This window comes from Schistocerca nitens, chromosome 4 (assembly GCF_023898315.1).
Source record: "Schistocerca nitens isolate TAMUIC-IGC-003100 chromosome 4, iqSchNite1.1, whole genome shotgun sequence".
Lineage (NCBI taxonomy): Eukaryota > Metazoa > Arthropoda > Insecta > Orthoptera > Acrididae > Schistocerca > Schistocerca nitens.
The window spans coordinates 195146603-195161831 of NC_064617.1; the positions used below are offsets into that span (position 1 = coordinate 195146603).

General features: G+C 44.9%; 2 protein-coding genes across 2 annotated transcripts in view; one reads left to right on the forward strand and one right to left on the reverse strand.

Moving 5' to 3' along the window:
* The window catches only part of LOC126251326 (DENN domain-containing protein 5B), a 524570-nt gene that overhangs the window by 169484 nt on the left and 339857 nt on the right, over positions 1-15229 (reverse strand). The window lies entirely within an intron of this gene.
* The window catches only part of LOC126251327 (uncharacterized), a 49624-nt gene continuing 48589 nt past the window's right edge, over positions 14195-15229 (forward strand). Inside the window, exon 1 of the mRNA XM_049951667.1 lies at positions 14195-14437. Within this exon, the coding sequence (XP_049807624.1) occupies positions 14239-14437 (199 nt within the window). The 5' untranslated portion in view covers positions 14195-14238. The remainder of the gene's footprint in view (positions 14438-15229) is intronic.

Sequence of the window (15229 nt, forward strand, 5' to 3'; positions counted from 1 at the left end):
CAACCGCACACGAGTTATGTGCTGGACATCCATCATGTTGGAAGTACATCGCCATTCTGTCATGCAATGAAACACCTTGTAGTAACATCGATAGAACATTACGTAGGAAATCAGCATACATTGCACCATTTAGACTGCCATCGATAAAATGGGGGCCAATTATCCTTCCTCCCATAATGCCGCTGATGTTCCACTTGTCGCAGTCATCGTGGATTTTCCGATGCCCAATAGTGCATATTATGCCGGTTTTCGTTACCGCTGTTGGTGAATGACGCTTCGTCGCTAAATAGAACGCGTGCAAAAAATTTGTCATCGTCCCGTAATTTCTCTTGTGCCCAGTGGCAGAACTGTACACGACGTTCAAAGTCGTAGCCATGCAATTCCTGGTGCATAGAAATATGGTACAGGTGGACTCGATGTTGATGTAGCATTCTCAACACCGACGTTTTTCAGATTCCCGTTTCTCGCGCAATTTTTCTGCTACTGATGTGCGGATTAGCCGCGACAGCAACTAAAACACCTACTTGGGCCACATCATTTGTTGCAGGTCGTGGTTGACGTTTCACATGTGGCTGAACACTTCCGGTTTCCTTAAATAACGTTAACTATCCGGCGAACGGTCCGGACACTTGAATGATGTCGTCCAGGATACCGAGCAGCATACATAGCACACGCCCGTTGGGCATGTTGATCACAATAGCCATACATAAACACGATATCCATCTTTTCCGCAACTGGTAAACGGTCCATTTTAACACTGGTAATGTATCACGAAGCAAATACCGTCAGCGCTGGCGGAATGTTACGTGATACCACGTACTTATACGTTTGTGACTATTACAGCGCTATCTATCACAAAGCGAAAAAAGTGGTCCAACTAAAACATTCATATTTCTTTACGAACTACACGAATATGTAATAAAAAATGGCGGTTCCTATTTTAAAAAATGCAGTTGATATCCGTTTGACCTATGGCAGCGCCATCTAGCGGGCCAACCATAGCGCCATCTGGTTTCCTCCTTCAAGCTATATGAGTTTCGTACTTTGTAGTCTTTGTAGTTTTTTCGTTTGATGCTTATTTCGTGAGATATTTGACCCGGTAACTATCAATGGACCACCCTGTATATGTGGTGTCTGCTCTTTCAGACACGGCCAAAAGAACAGACACCAAATGTATAATTAAGGCTTCCTGGGAGCATCATTTGCTGAAGGTCTTAATTCTTCATTTTGGTGTCCACATGTTCATCACGAGATTCATTAGCAATGCCCGTGGTTTGGCTTTCAGGTGCTGCAGGCTGAGCAGGTATCATTTTCAGTTCCGGCACATCTGTAACAAGAGCACGATGTGTGGTTTTCGCCGCAGAAAAATCACGTTCATTGAACACAAGGGGATCGTAAGGGTCGATCTCACGTTCTCTGAAACCAGTAGCTACATTGCCTACGGTCGCTGATGTCATGAAGTTGCCACAATCAACAGTTCGTTAGGGGGGCGCCCATTAATTACGTGAGGCGATTTTGGCGTTTTTACAACCCCTCCCTTCCCCCTCGGTGAGATGTCGTGAGATTTGGCTGACCCCCTCTCCCCTCCCCCAACCCTAACTGCCTCACGTATGGCTTGTGGAGGATACGGTAGCCCATGAGCAGTGACCAGTTTTCGTCCAAAGAGCTGGGCGAGTTCACTCGTTTGTTCAGCAGGGGAGACCGACAAGCGTTAGCCACCTTTCGGCCGGTCGGCGATGACAGAATCGACGCGCACACTGTGCAATCTTTTTCAAACGATTTTACAGAACCCATTCGGTAAAGAAATTCATTTTTTCTTTACTTGCAGATTTATACGTCAGGTTGATTATGATGTACCCATCATTTCGTTAATGGTTACAATTATGATGATATTATCGTGGAAGTGGCTCGGGTCAAATACAGGGAGCGAAAGGCTATTTCAATTTGTACAGAAACCAGATGTCAGTTATAAGAGTCGAGGGGCATGAAAGGGAAGCAGTGGTTGGGAAGGGAATAAGACAGGGTTGTAGCCTATCCCCGATGTTATTCAATCTGTATATTGAGCAAGCAGTAAAGGAAACAAAATAAATATTCGGAGTAGGTATTAAAATCCATGGAGAAGAAATAAAAACTTTGAGGTTTGCCGATGACATTGTAATTCTGTCAGAGACAGCAACGGAGTTGGAAGAGCAGTTGAAGGAATGGACAGTGTCTTGAAAGGAGGGTATAAGATGAACAATAAAAGAAAGCAAAACGAGGATAATAGAATGTAGTCGAATTAAGTCGGGTAATGCTGAGGGAATCATATTAGGAAATGAGACACTTAAAGTAGTAAAGGAGTTTTGCTATTTGGGGAGCAAAATAACATGATGGTCGAAGTAGAGAGGATATAAAATGTCGACTGTCAATGACAAGGAAAGCATTTCTGAAGAGGAAAAATTTGTTAACATCGAGTATAGATTTAAGTGTCAGGAAGTCGTTTCTGAAAGTATTTGTAAGGAGTGTAGCCATGTATGGAAGTGAAAATGGACGATAAATAGTTTAGACAAGAAAAGAATAGAAGTTTTCGAAATGTGGCGCTACAGAAGAATGCTGAAGATTAGATGGGTACATCACATAACTAATGAAGAGCCGGCCGCGGTGGTCTCGCGGTTCTAGGCGCGCAGTCCGGAACCGTGCGACTGCTACGGTCGCAGGTTCGAATCCTGCCTCGGGCATGGATGTGTGTGATGTCCTTAGGTTAGTTAGGTTTAAGTAGTTCTAAGTTCTAGGGGACTAATGACCACAGCAGTTGAGTCCCATAGTGCTGAGAGCCATTTGACCCATTTGAACTAATGAAGAGGTACTGAATAGAATTGGAGAGAAGAGGAGTTTGTGGCACACCTTGACTAGAAGAAGGGATCGGTTGGTAGGACATGTTCTGAGGCATCAAGGGATCACCAATTTAGTACTGGAGGGCAGCGTGGAGGGTAAAAATCGTAGAGGGAGACCAAGAGATGAATACACGAAGCAGATTCAGAAGGATGTAGGCTGCAGTAGGTACTGGAAGATGAAGAAGCTTGCACAGGATAGAGTAGCATGGAGAGCTGCATCAAACCAGTCTCAGGACTGAAGACCACAACAACAACAACGCCGTAGTTAGACACTGCACGAAATTCGAAAAAGTTTGCAATCGAAAATAGGGGTGGCTGTGATTTTGAGTCTCATGCATATTACATATTATGTGGCTGCGTGTGAAACTTAGCCAAGATACTGAATTTTTCTCTAGACTTGGTTGGTGGTCTCTCTCTGTCACCAGTCTCGAGAAAATTGATCTGACGTAGCGCATTCATTTGCGATCGCACCGCGCCAGCGATTAAGCCAGAGTGATATATCCACAACATTCCTCGTATTTCATAAACGTTTTGAGACATCGAATTGAGATTTTGGCAAATGATAGCACACAAAGAGGAGAGTATTTTGCTGTGCAGTTATTATACAAAACTTCATTATCTACTGTGTTATTCCACTAACTACAGACTTTTTCAATGAAAGAATCTAATTTTTAAGGGCCATCGACCAGCTGGTAAAACGAGAACACTATAAGTTTTGCCACATAAGTGAAGTCATTACGTGTCTATTTTGTACCGAGGATGTACTTTTTCATAAGATGTTGACCTTACTTTGCCTCAGTTCCTCACTTATTAAACCACTGTTTCAGAATTCTCTCGCAAATTGTGTCTGCACATCTTAATGGTGTGTGACACTGTAAACTCCGCTGAGTTTTGAAAAAAAAATTAAAAAATGGCAACAAGTGAAATGTGTAGGTTTCACTCAAAATTCCCCAATCGCCACTTTTCTAAGAAAAGTTGCAAATGGTTAACGTACCAAGCGGAAATATATCGCTGCATTTTCGGAGGAATTTTTCATAGATAATAATCAAAGAGGAGGTGACAGATTTCTTTGAACGGTCACCATGCAAGTGTGGCCATGGGAGAGGCCTCGCTTAATATTTAGCAAAACTGTAAGTGTAGGCTTCGGTTTAGAACGGCACTTCCCCTCCAGCACTTAGCATTTCCCCTACAGCGCTGTGAGCGACCACCCACCACTGCCTCTCTCCCCACACTTCCCCAGACAACTGCGCATCCACCGGTCACGGCATTTTGCGCCCACTACAATAATTAACGGACGCCCCCTTATGTTGAAGTCCATTTATTCATGTGTTACAGAAGCTGTCATGATGTGACAGATCTTGACGCCAATGGGAATAGTTACTTTCGTATTGTGCATCAGGGAGAAAAATAAAATAAGATGCTGGTCCAGGGAATGGCTGAAATTGAGAGATCAATATATACATTAAACGCAAATGAAAGTGCACTAAAATACCACAATGCTGGAACATTACATCGCTCATGGAAGAACCAGAGAGCTTCGTTTTTGTTTTTTTTTCCACTCACTGCAATACAGTATATCTACTTTCTTCTCGGCGTTCACCTGCATAATATGCAGCTGGGAAAGACAGAACACATCTACCATTTTGGCAATCGTCAATGCTCTTTGGTTCTTATACATATACTGTTGTGATAGTAATTTCCACACTTGTGGAATCTCACGATACATACGATAAACATGCGCGGGCGCGGCGAAACATCAACAAAAACAGCGTCCGACATCTTGTCACATCGTCGGTCCATCAAAATTTCTGTCAAACACACTGAACTGACGGCAGCTGATTCACTATGGAGTTTTTTGTGTCTCGCCGAGTGGAGTGCTAGTAGCATCCGTACGAAAATGTTACTTTTAAGTAATTAGTTATCTTATTCCACTTGTCAATCTGGCCCTATATATTTTTCGTCTAGTCCCTATTTACACCAACGCATTTTGACCAGCATTATTTTCCCAGGTCACATTCGCACCCCCAATTAAAGGCCGTTGGTCTGGTGGACAGCATGGGAGTGATTTTAAGAAGTTTCCCAAGCTTGTCTTGGCAACAGCTAGACTCTTTCCTCATATTTTGTTCCACGGGCCTAACGCGCGATCTGTTAAGATAGGAACAAGTACAGAAAAAAAGCTGACCTATTCCACAAATATATGGCGTAAAAAAAATATCGAGTATAAATTTAAGTGTCAGGAAGTCGTTTCTGAAAGTATTTGTATGGAGTGTAGCCATGTATGGAAGTGAAACATGGACGATAAATAGTGCGGACAGAAGGAGAATAGAAGCTTTCGGAATGTGGTGCTACAGAAGAATGCTGAAGATTAGATGGGTAGATCACATAACTAATGAGGAGGTATTGAACAGAATTGGGGAGAAGCGGAGTTTGTGGCACAACTTGACAAGAAGAAGGGACCGGTTGGTAGGACATGTTCTGAGGCATCAAGGGATCACAAATTTAGCATTGGAGGGCAGCGTGGAGGGTAAAAATCGTAGAGGGAGACCAAGAGATGAATACACTAAGCAGATTCAGAAGGATGTAGGTTGCAGTAGGTACTGGGAGATGAAGAAACTTGCACACGATAGGGTAGCATGGAGAGCTGCATCAAACCAGTCTCAGGACTGAAGACCACCACAACAACAACAACAACAACAACAACATGTCGTAAACAGCCTACTTCATTCACTGCAGCTGACGATTTTTAGTACACAGCCACAAAAATTATTACTTATTTCAATGTAATTTCCACGTCGTGGTGTAGCGATTTCCCATCATTTGCAGGCTCTGTAACAGACGCGTCTGGCATTGAAGAAAAACAAGGAGCTACAAATTGTTGCTAGTTACGACCAGGTGATCACCCGGTGGCAACGCAATGGTCAAATTGTAGATGTACGAGGCATTTCATTATAATATTACGTATAACTTTTGAATCGTGAAACTAGGGAGGGAGACGCACAACAGCGGAGTGGATAGACGGAGGAGGTAGGGCAGTGCACACAATGGAACTAGCTCAGCACAAAGACGATGCGGGTTGCCCTGATTATGCAGCAAGCAAAACCAGACCAGCCAAACGACCAAGAACCCTTCGGGTAACAAGGTTTCATTATTACCATTTACTCTTTCTAGCATTATTGACAACAATAGCGTTATAGGTCCTTTGTTCCGGCAAGTTTTACTGCTAAATTTGCATTTTAAGAGAGGTGAGGACTGTACATACAGAGTTAACTCTTGTCCGGCTTTCAGTAATCCAGATCTGTTCATCCAAGTCGATTTCTTTAATTATTTTCGTAGTACTTTAACTGTACAATATCTGATACTCTGGATGCAACTGCGGCAACAATTGACGACGCCAATAATTAAATTCAAATTCAGCCAACCGTCCTAAATAGATCCTGCACAGAATCAGTTAACATAGTAAATGAGCTGTACACTACTGTTTTGACCCTGCTTGTTGCTAGTGCAAAGCGACATCAAAGAGAAAGAAACTGTTGTGTACATAGACACAGAATGTTCTGACGCAAGTGCTAATGACATATATGACTGGCTCCGAAATGACGCTGGCTAACGTATGATTTCTGACGTCGAAATCATCGCCGTTTGTTCGTCTGCAGACGATGGCGATAAATGTCTCGAACAAGAACGCAGCTGAAAAAGATAGTAGTTTATTTGGATTGTTAGGCGGAAACAACTTCGGTCGAACTATAGTGCGTTTAAAATTAGTTGCGACTTTTGACAATTCAGTACTGAGCGAGTGGGGGGGAAGCGTAGTTGCCAGCGTGAGCCGGGCGCGTCAGCAGTTGACGATAATGCCAGGCCTACACGTTTGCGTGAACTGCAAGCCTGCCGATCTGCAATCTTTCTCAAACGACTGTAACGAAACTATTAGCTAAGAACATTTGAATCTTCCACATCTCACAGGCTAATTCGTCAGCTTCATGATGAACAGCCCATAATTTCATTAATGCTCATGTTATTGTAGAATTTCGATATTAGGCAAACTACTGCAAGAAATTCTTAAAAAGTTTGCAGTGAAAAATAAGGGTCGCTATGAATTTGCGTTTGGTGCATGGTAGGTTATTTATTGATTCATATGAAATGTAGATCACAAATTATTCTTTAAACTTGGAGGGATATCGCTATCTGTCTTCAGTTCAAATTTCTTTATATCCGCTTTCATCCACTGCATTGTTGTAGCTTTACCCGTCACAACAGAGTGTTATGGAGTACTGTCCATTATTATCGTCGAGTACGGAGGAATATTTTGCAACATAACATTATCTTCGCTGCCAGTGAATGCGTTCCCTAACGACCACTTTTATTGCGAACCTTGTGTGTTCAAGCACGATGCACTGTTATTAGTGGTACGCCTACACAAAACACTTGCTCACAATACCTGACGAGCCGACCGGCGTGGCCGAGCGGTTCTAGGCGCTACAGTCTGGAACCGCGCGACCGCTACTGTCGCAGGTTAGAATCCTGCCTTGCGCATGCATGTGTGAGATGTCCTTAGGTTAGTTAGGTTTAAGTAGTTCTAAGTTCTAGGGGACTGATGACCTCAGACGTTAAGTCCCATAGTGCTCAGAGCCATTTGAATATCTGACGACGGAACAACAATTTAGCGCCAGAAAATACGACTCTATAACGAGAGATGACGAACATAGATGCGTCACAGCACGTGGTAATCTGTTTTTCCACGACGGGGCACCAGGGATGCCTTACCAACCGAACCGCTGGTGTCGTAGGGATAGCCGACTCGCAAACTGGTGTTACGTGGGCAACGGCGTCAGGTCCCCTCCGGTGGCCCAAACGTCAAAAGTATCAACTAATTTTAAGCTAACTATAACGCTGATGAACAGCCTGCGTCATCATACTGCACATGAACGACATGCGAATCTGGTTAAAAAAACTTATTAATTCTTTCAGTGCATAAAACTTTTTTTTTTCAATATAGGGGAGAAATTTACGAGAAAATAATGTATAAAATACGTGATCACGTGAAAATAAATATAACGTGTGTGTTTACGACATGCAACCTACGCCACCTTTTATCAATTTCCAGATTGTCCACCCCTCTGGTACACTACCGGTCATAACTTTTCGATCATCCATGATAAGAACTGTATACTTTATTTCAATGTATAAACACATCGTACAAACTAAATACACCAGCAAAATAAATATTTTCGCTCTCATATCATTAAGTACAACACAATATTTTTAGACTTTACTCTATTCAAAGTATCCAACCTTTTGCCCTCAGAACAGGTGCACAAACTCTTGCGCCGGCCGGGGTAGCCAAGCGGTTAAAGGCGCTACAGTCTGGAACCGCGTGACCGCTACGGTCGCAGGTTCGAATCCTGCCTCGGGCATGGATGTGTGTGCTGTCCTTAGGTTAAAGTAGTTCTAAGTTCTAGGGGACTGATGACCTTAGATGTTAAGTCCCATAGTGCTCAGAGCCATTTGAACCACAAACTCTTGTAATTCTGGAGATAGGATTTTGTGTTCTTTTTGCAGGTATTAATGTCCAACACGTCTGTAAATTATGGATCATCATTAGGTAACTGCAGTTTTCTGGTTTCCCTGTCAAGTTCATCCCATAAGAGGTCAATGGGATTTAAGTCATGTGACTTACTTGGGCAAATCATATTCTTCAATTCCCCATATTTCTCTTTTCTATTGACACACCCTCTGCACAATTTAGAAGCATGTGTGGGATCACTGTCCTGCAGCACAACTGCGTTGTCGATCAGTATCCTGTGATGATATCCTTCTTTCTTTAATGTTCCATTAATTCTCACTAAATGACCGACTCTTATCACCCACAAAACATCCCCACATCATGATCGACCCTCCACCCTGTTTCGCCGTTGGCGTCACACGCTGATTCTTCACACTTTGTCCAACTATTGGACGATGGCTTCCAAATACCTGAGACTTAGATTCGTCCGTGAACAACACCTTCGACCGCTGCTGCACATTCCAGTTTGTATTTTGCTGTGGCCATTGCAACCGTTTCACCTTATTTTGTCTGCATAATAAAGTTTTTTTCCGCTATGCAACCTTTTAAATCTTGTTCATAAAGACGGCATTGCACTGTTGAGACAAACTTGAGTACTATTTACTTCCTCGCTAGCATCGCTGCAATGTGTACACCACTGTAGATCGTGCTACTGTCCTACTAGAATATTCTGCCTTCTCGATGCAGAGCTACATTTGCAGCACGTTTTTCATTTCCAATCTTCTGTTTCCGTCCCACTGGAACATAAGACGGTATGAACCTGATTAGGTACAACACACTGGTAGATGCACACAGTGTACTGTAAACTATTACGGACTGATTGCTAATCAAACACATTCTGAGGCCAACTCGAATGGAACTGTCTTAGGCAAAAGAACGTCAGTGTTGTTGTGGATACTCATTAGCGCCTTTCTATACGAACAACCAGTCAAATATGCAACAGAGGAGCTTAGCCTTTACATGTTTATACTTATTATTGGAACCGGGGTTATGACAGAATATTCAGAACGATATCTCTGTTGTAACCACAGATCCATAGTTGTGGTGGGTGACTGAAAACTTTTGACACATTGTGTAAGCGACCACCTTTACTTAGTTCACGGCCGAATTCAATACGTTAATTAAAATGAAGCACATCTTAAAACATTATTGTCTCCAAATATTTTTGTTTGTTACTGAGCAGTAAAGCTACACTCTTAAGAAAATCTTAACGTTGAGATTTTTGGATTCCGCTAGATGGTACTACAGGGTGGCGCACGAAAATTCGGCCCCAAGCACGGAGTCTGATCGTCGTCGCCCACCTACTGTCCTCTGAAGTTTCGAAGCTGTTGCGACTACATTTAATACTGTCAACACGAATTGCGACTAGGTTACGACGTGAGAATTAAATATCTCAGCGAGATGTATCCTCTTCAAGAAAGAATCGCAACAGTGAAGGCGTACGTTTCTACCGGTTCATTAAAGGAAACGCAGGACCTGTTGCAAAGAAGTTTGCTGTCGCTTCCATACCAGCAAAGGGCAGTATAAAGAATTTGGTGACAAAGTGGGCTACTATATGGTCAGCTGCAAACCCAAAGAAGCGAGCCTCGTCCGTTCGTACACCTGATGGGATCGCGGATATTCGAGCACGAATGGCCCGTAGTCCAAAGAAGTCGGCACGTAAACTGTCGCAACAAGTTAACGTGTAGCGTAGGTCTCGTCAACGCGTTTTATACCATATAAAGATGAAGCTCTACAAAATGTCATGGGTCAAAGGACGGAACGAGGAAAATAAGGCAAAACGTTGGATGCGCTGCTGTAATTCATGAGTGATGAAGCGTTGTTCCACCTGAAAGGACACGTGAACTCCGCCCGCATCTCGTGGTCGTGCGGTAGCGTTCTCGCTTCCCACGCCCGGGTTCGATTCCCGGCGGGGTCAGGGATTTTCTGTGCCTCGTGATGGCTGGGTGTTGTGTGCTGTCCTTAGGTTAGTTAGGTTTAAGTAGTTCTAAGTTCTAGGGGACTGATGACCATAGATGTTAAGTCCCATAGTGCTCAGAGCCATTTTTTTGAACACGTGAACTCCCAAAACACCAGATACGAGGTGCATTCAAGTTCTAAGGCCTCCGATTTTTTTTCTAATTCACTACTCACCCGAAATCGATGAAACTGGCGTTACTTCTCGACGTAATCGCCCTGCAGACGTACACATTTTTCACAACGCTGACGCCATGATTCCATGGCAGCGGCGAAGGCTTCTTTAGGAGTCTGTTTTGACCACTGGAAAATCGCTGAGGCAATAGCAGCACGGCTGGTGAATGTGCGGCCACGGAGATTGTCTTTCATTGTTGGAAAAAGCCAAAAGTCACTAGGAGCCAGGTCAGGTGAGCAGGGAGCATGAGGAATCACTTCAAAGTTGATATCACGAAGAAACTGTTGCTTAACGTTAGCTCGATGTGCGGGTGCGTTGTCTTGGTGAAACAGCACACGCGCAGCCCTTCCCGAACGTTTTTGTTGCAGTGCAGGAAGGAATTTGTTCTTCAAAACATTTTCGTAGGATGTACCTGTTACCGTAGTGCCCTTTGGAACGCAATGGGTAAGGATTACGCCCTCGCTGTCCCAGAACATGGACACCATCATTTTTTCAGCAGTGGCGGTTATCCGAAATTTTTTTGGTGGCGGTGAATCTGTGTGCTTCCATTGAGCTGACTGGCGCTTTGTTTCTGGATTGAAAAATGGCATCCACGTCTCATCCATTGTCACAACCGACGAAAAGAAAGTCCCATTCATGCTGTCGTTGCGCGTCAACATTGCTTGACAACATGCCACACGGGCAGCCGTGTGGTCGTCCGTCAGCATTCGTGGCACCCACCTGGATGACACTTTTCGCATTTTCAGGTCGTCATGCAGGATTGTGTGCACAGAACCCACAGAAATGCCAACTCTGGAGGCGATCTGTTCAACAGTCATTCGGCGATCCCCCAAAACAATTCTCTCCACTTTCTCGATCATGTCGTCAGACCGGCCTGTGCGAGCCCGAGGTTGTTACGGTTTGTTGTCACACGATGTTCTGCCTTCATTAAACTGTCGCACCCACGAACGCACTTTCGACACATCCATAACTCCATCACCACATGTCTCCTTCAACTGTCAATGAATTTCAATTGGTTTCACACCACGCAAATTCAGAAAACGAATAATTGCACGCTGTTCAAGTAAGGAAAACGTCGCCATTTTAAGTATTTAAAACAGTTCTCATTCTCGCCGCTGGCGGTAAAATTCCATCTGCCGTAGGGTGCTGCCATCTCTGGGAAGTATTGACAATGAACGCGGCCTCATTTTAAAACAATACGCATGTTTCTATCTCTTTCCAGTCCGGAGAAAAACAATTGGAGGCCTTAGAACTTGAATGCACCTCGTACTAGATAACAACAATCCCTATGCGATTAATGAGGAACCTCTTCACAGAGAAAAAAATCAGTGTGTTGTGCCGTGTCAGCAAGTCGGGTTGTAGGTCCCATATTTTTTAAACACCACCTAAACACTGCCGCGTATACGCGAAACTGAGAAATTTTACGTACAGTTGAACCCCCATGAATGTATTGCTGCCTTTCAACAGGGTGGGCCGTCTAAAAGCAGCTTATGGCGGTAGTGTCAGTCTCTTCAAACACATCAGGACTGTGAAGCACGTGTTAAAAAAACAAGTTTTCAAATTGTTACTAATCTAGAGCTCAAGCTACGCTACAGATCAGTCTGGCACCGCAGTCAAGATTTCAGGAGAATTGGGCCGGAGACAGGGGGGATGGCCGCACTGCCACACTACCATTAATCTGCGTAAGTTTATATAGTTGCCCATTTTTGTGAATGGTCGCTAGAAAAAAAAAAAAAACAACTGCTTACAATTTAGTTTATTAGTTTTACGAGGGTGGTGCTGTACGTATCCGACGTGACCGAGAGATGGCAGTCGTCGTTGAAAAATATCTGGATTAGAAAGTATACGATCTATGAAGCATATGTTTCAAGTTTGAAGGCGCCAAACTGTTTAGTATTTGTCTGGCAGCCATCAATAGTGAACGCTGTGAGTGAACTTGTGAAAATGGAGGAAATTGGTCATCTTGTAAATAACAGATTTCAGCTATCAGTCGCCCTTCTTAAATTTTATTGGAAGACCTACATTTCAGCTAGAAACTAGCCATTCTCAATGCACTATCATTTTTGATCAATGCATGTAATGCCTGTTGGGCTTCGCTCACAGTTCAATGAACTACGGATAAAGCCCGACCAACAGGCATTACATGCATTGATCAAAAATGATAGTGCATTGAGAATGGCTAGTTTCTAGCTGACATCTAGATCTGCCAATAAAATTTAAGAAGGACGACTGATAGGTGAAATCTATTATTTACAAGTCAATATAACAGTCGCTGAGTGCAGCAGCCTTCTGAATGGAAGGTAACCTGATGAAATTGGTCATCGTTATGTGATACAATATTTTTTTGTAGAAGGCCTCAGCGCAACCAATATTAAAACTGCGCTAGATTCTACTTCGGAAGAATCTGCTCCTTCGTTGACAACAGTTAAATATTGGGTAGCTGAGTTTAAATGAGGCCGTACGAGTTGCCAAGACGAGCAATGCAGTGCTCCACCAAATGAGGTGACGACTCCAGAAATGGTGAAGAAAATCCACAAAGCGGTATTGGATGATCGTCGACTGAAAGCGCGTGAGCTAGCAGATATAGTAGGCATTTCAAAAAGTGCGATACATCACATATTATCCGAAAATTTGGACATGAGAGGCATCAAGGTATCACAAATTTAGCATTGGAGGGCAGCGTGGAGGGTAAAAATCGTAGAGGGAGACCAAGAGATGAATACACTAAACAGATTCAGAAGGATGTAGGTTGCAGTAAGTACTGGGAGATGAAGAAGCTTGCACAGGATAGAGTAGCATGGAGAGCTGCATCAAACCAGTCTCAGGACTGAAGACCACAACAACAACTCTTTCGATCATACTTTGCGCTGCGGGAACTTACTACGATACAGTCGAAAAACTCTTGCTCCCTAAATATGCGCAGCGAAACAACACAAACAGCGTCCGCCATCATATCAAATCCGTCATCATTCAAAATTTCTCTCAAACACGTCAAACGGTTGTCTATGTTTGACAAACACGTCAAACAGATGCTAAATATTTGACGAAACTAGCTATGTTATACACATTGAGCGTTGATAAAACCCATATAGTCAAGCATGCTTGTGTAAAGTGCTTCAGCATGCATGCTTGTCAAGCTTGCAGTTACATGTGATTTCTGAGGAAATATTATGCAAATGTAATGCTACGAAGTACGAAATATACAGTAATAGCTAATCTGTGAACTGCAAGCAAGACACGAAGAAATCATGTTTACACAGATTCGCCCCTGTCCAACACGCGAACGCTACACTAGTCCCAGCGTGCTGTCTAGGTGGGTTTATATTTAGCAGGTCTACGAGCGTGGAACGCGCCACGACGCAGAGCCGGCAGATGCGGCAACGTGGCGGTGGCGGCGCAGTCGGTGGCCGGCCGCGTCCGTCGGCTGGAAAGCGACGCCTGGGAGCGGCGCTGCGCGGCGGCAGGAAAACCACGGGCCGGCCGGCTGTGGCCACGGCCGCGCCAAAAGGAAGAAGGCGACGCTGCGGCGGCGGCGGCGGCACGGCAGCGTGATGGCGTCGCCGGCCGCGGGCGAGGCGAAGCGAGGGGAGCACGTGACGCAAGCCGGCGTTGCGTAGCGTGGCGCGCCGCGCCGCGGCTGCCAGAGCCGGCCAGTGTGCGACGCATTGCCGACCATGGCGGCCGCCGCAGCAGCCTCAGCCACGTCCACGCCGGCCGGCGCGGCCGCGCACCAGCCGCCCTTCACCGAGGAGCAGCTCATCGCGCAGGTGTACCAGCACAACATCCTCTACGACAAGACGTCGTTCCACTACAAGGACCCGCGGATGCGCATGGAGGCGTGGGAGGAGATCGGGCGCGCTCTCAAAGTGCCAGGTGAGCAGCCAGGGCGCCGGCGAGTGGGCGCGCATCGCAGCCGCCGCCGCAGTCACGCGGCCCTAGCCGGCCGGCCGCCCAAGGCCAGCGCCGGCTGCTAACACGCCTCCGCCTTTGTCTCAGCTCCCTTTAAATCGCTCGCTCTCCGCGCACACATGTCCTCTCGCTAGAGCAAACCCCTTTTTGTAATTCGCATGCCTCGATCTCTACTGTACGCTTCATCAGAGGGTATGTTTACGCCGCCGCCACGAGTGACAGTCACATGCTAAAACGCTCTACTGCCACTTCATCTGCGTACGTACTCTGCAAGTCATTGAAGTGCGTGGTAGAGGGCACCTAAAATCGCACAACGCGTTGTGGTTTCTTCTGTTCAACTCGCTTATGGAACGAGGGAACACCGCCTCCTTAGTGCTTCGCTGTAATTAGTCTAAGCTTGCCTTCAGGGCCCCTACAGGGCTGAAGAATAACGCTACATTCTTCACGTAAGACTGATTCTTGAAACTCGAAGTAAGGTTCGGGATAATTGGCATCTGTCTTCATGTATGCGCCAATTCAGTTTCTTCAGCATTTCTGTGACCATTCGGCCACCAAGTTCTGAATAACTTAACCTTTAACTCACGTGTCTCTCAGACTGCGCGAAAATTTTCAAACTCGCCCTCCACCGTCAGTTCCAGCAGAAGGTTCCTATACTCCCCCTACTTTCCTTATTATGCAAACCCTATAATGTCTTCTTGTTCGTTGCACCATTATGCCCTTCTTTGTTGTTGACACGTGTAGCGGGCCCCTCGACAG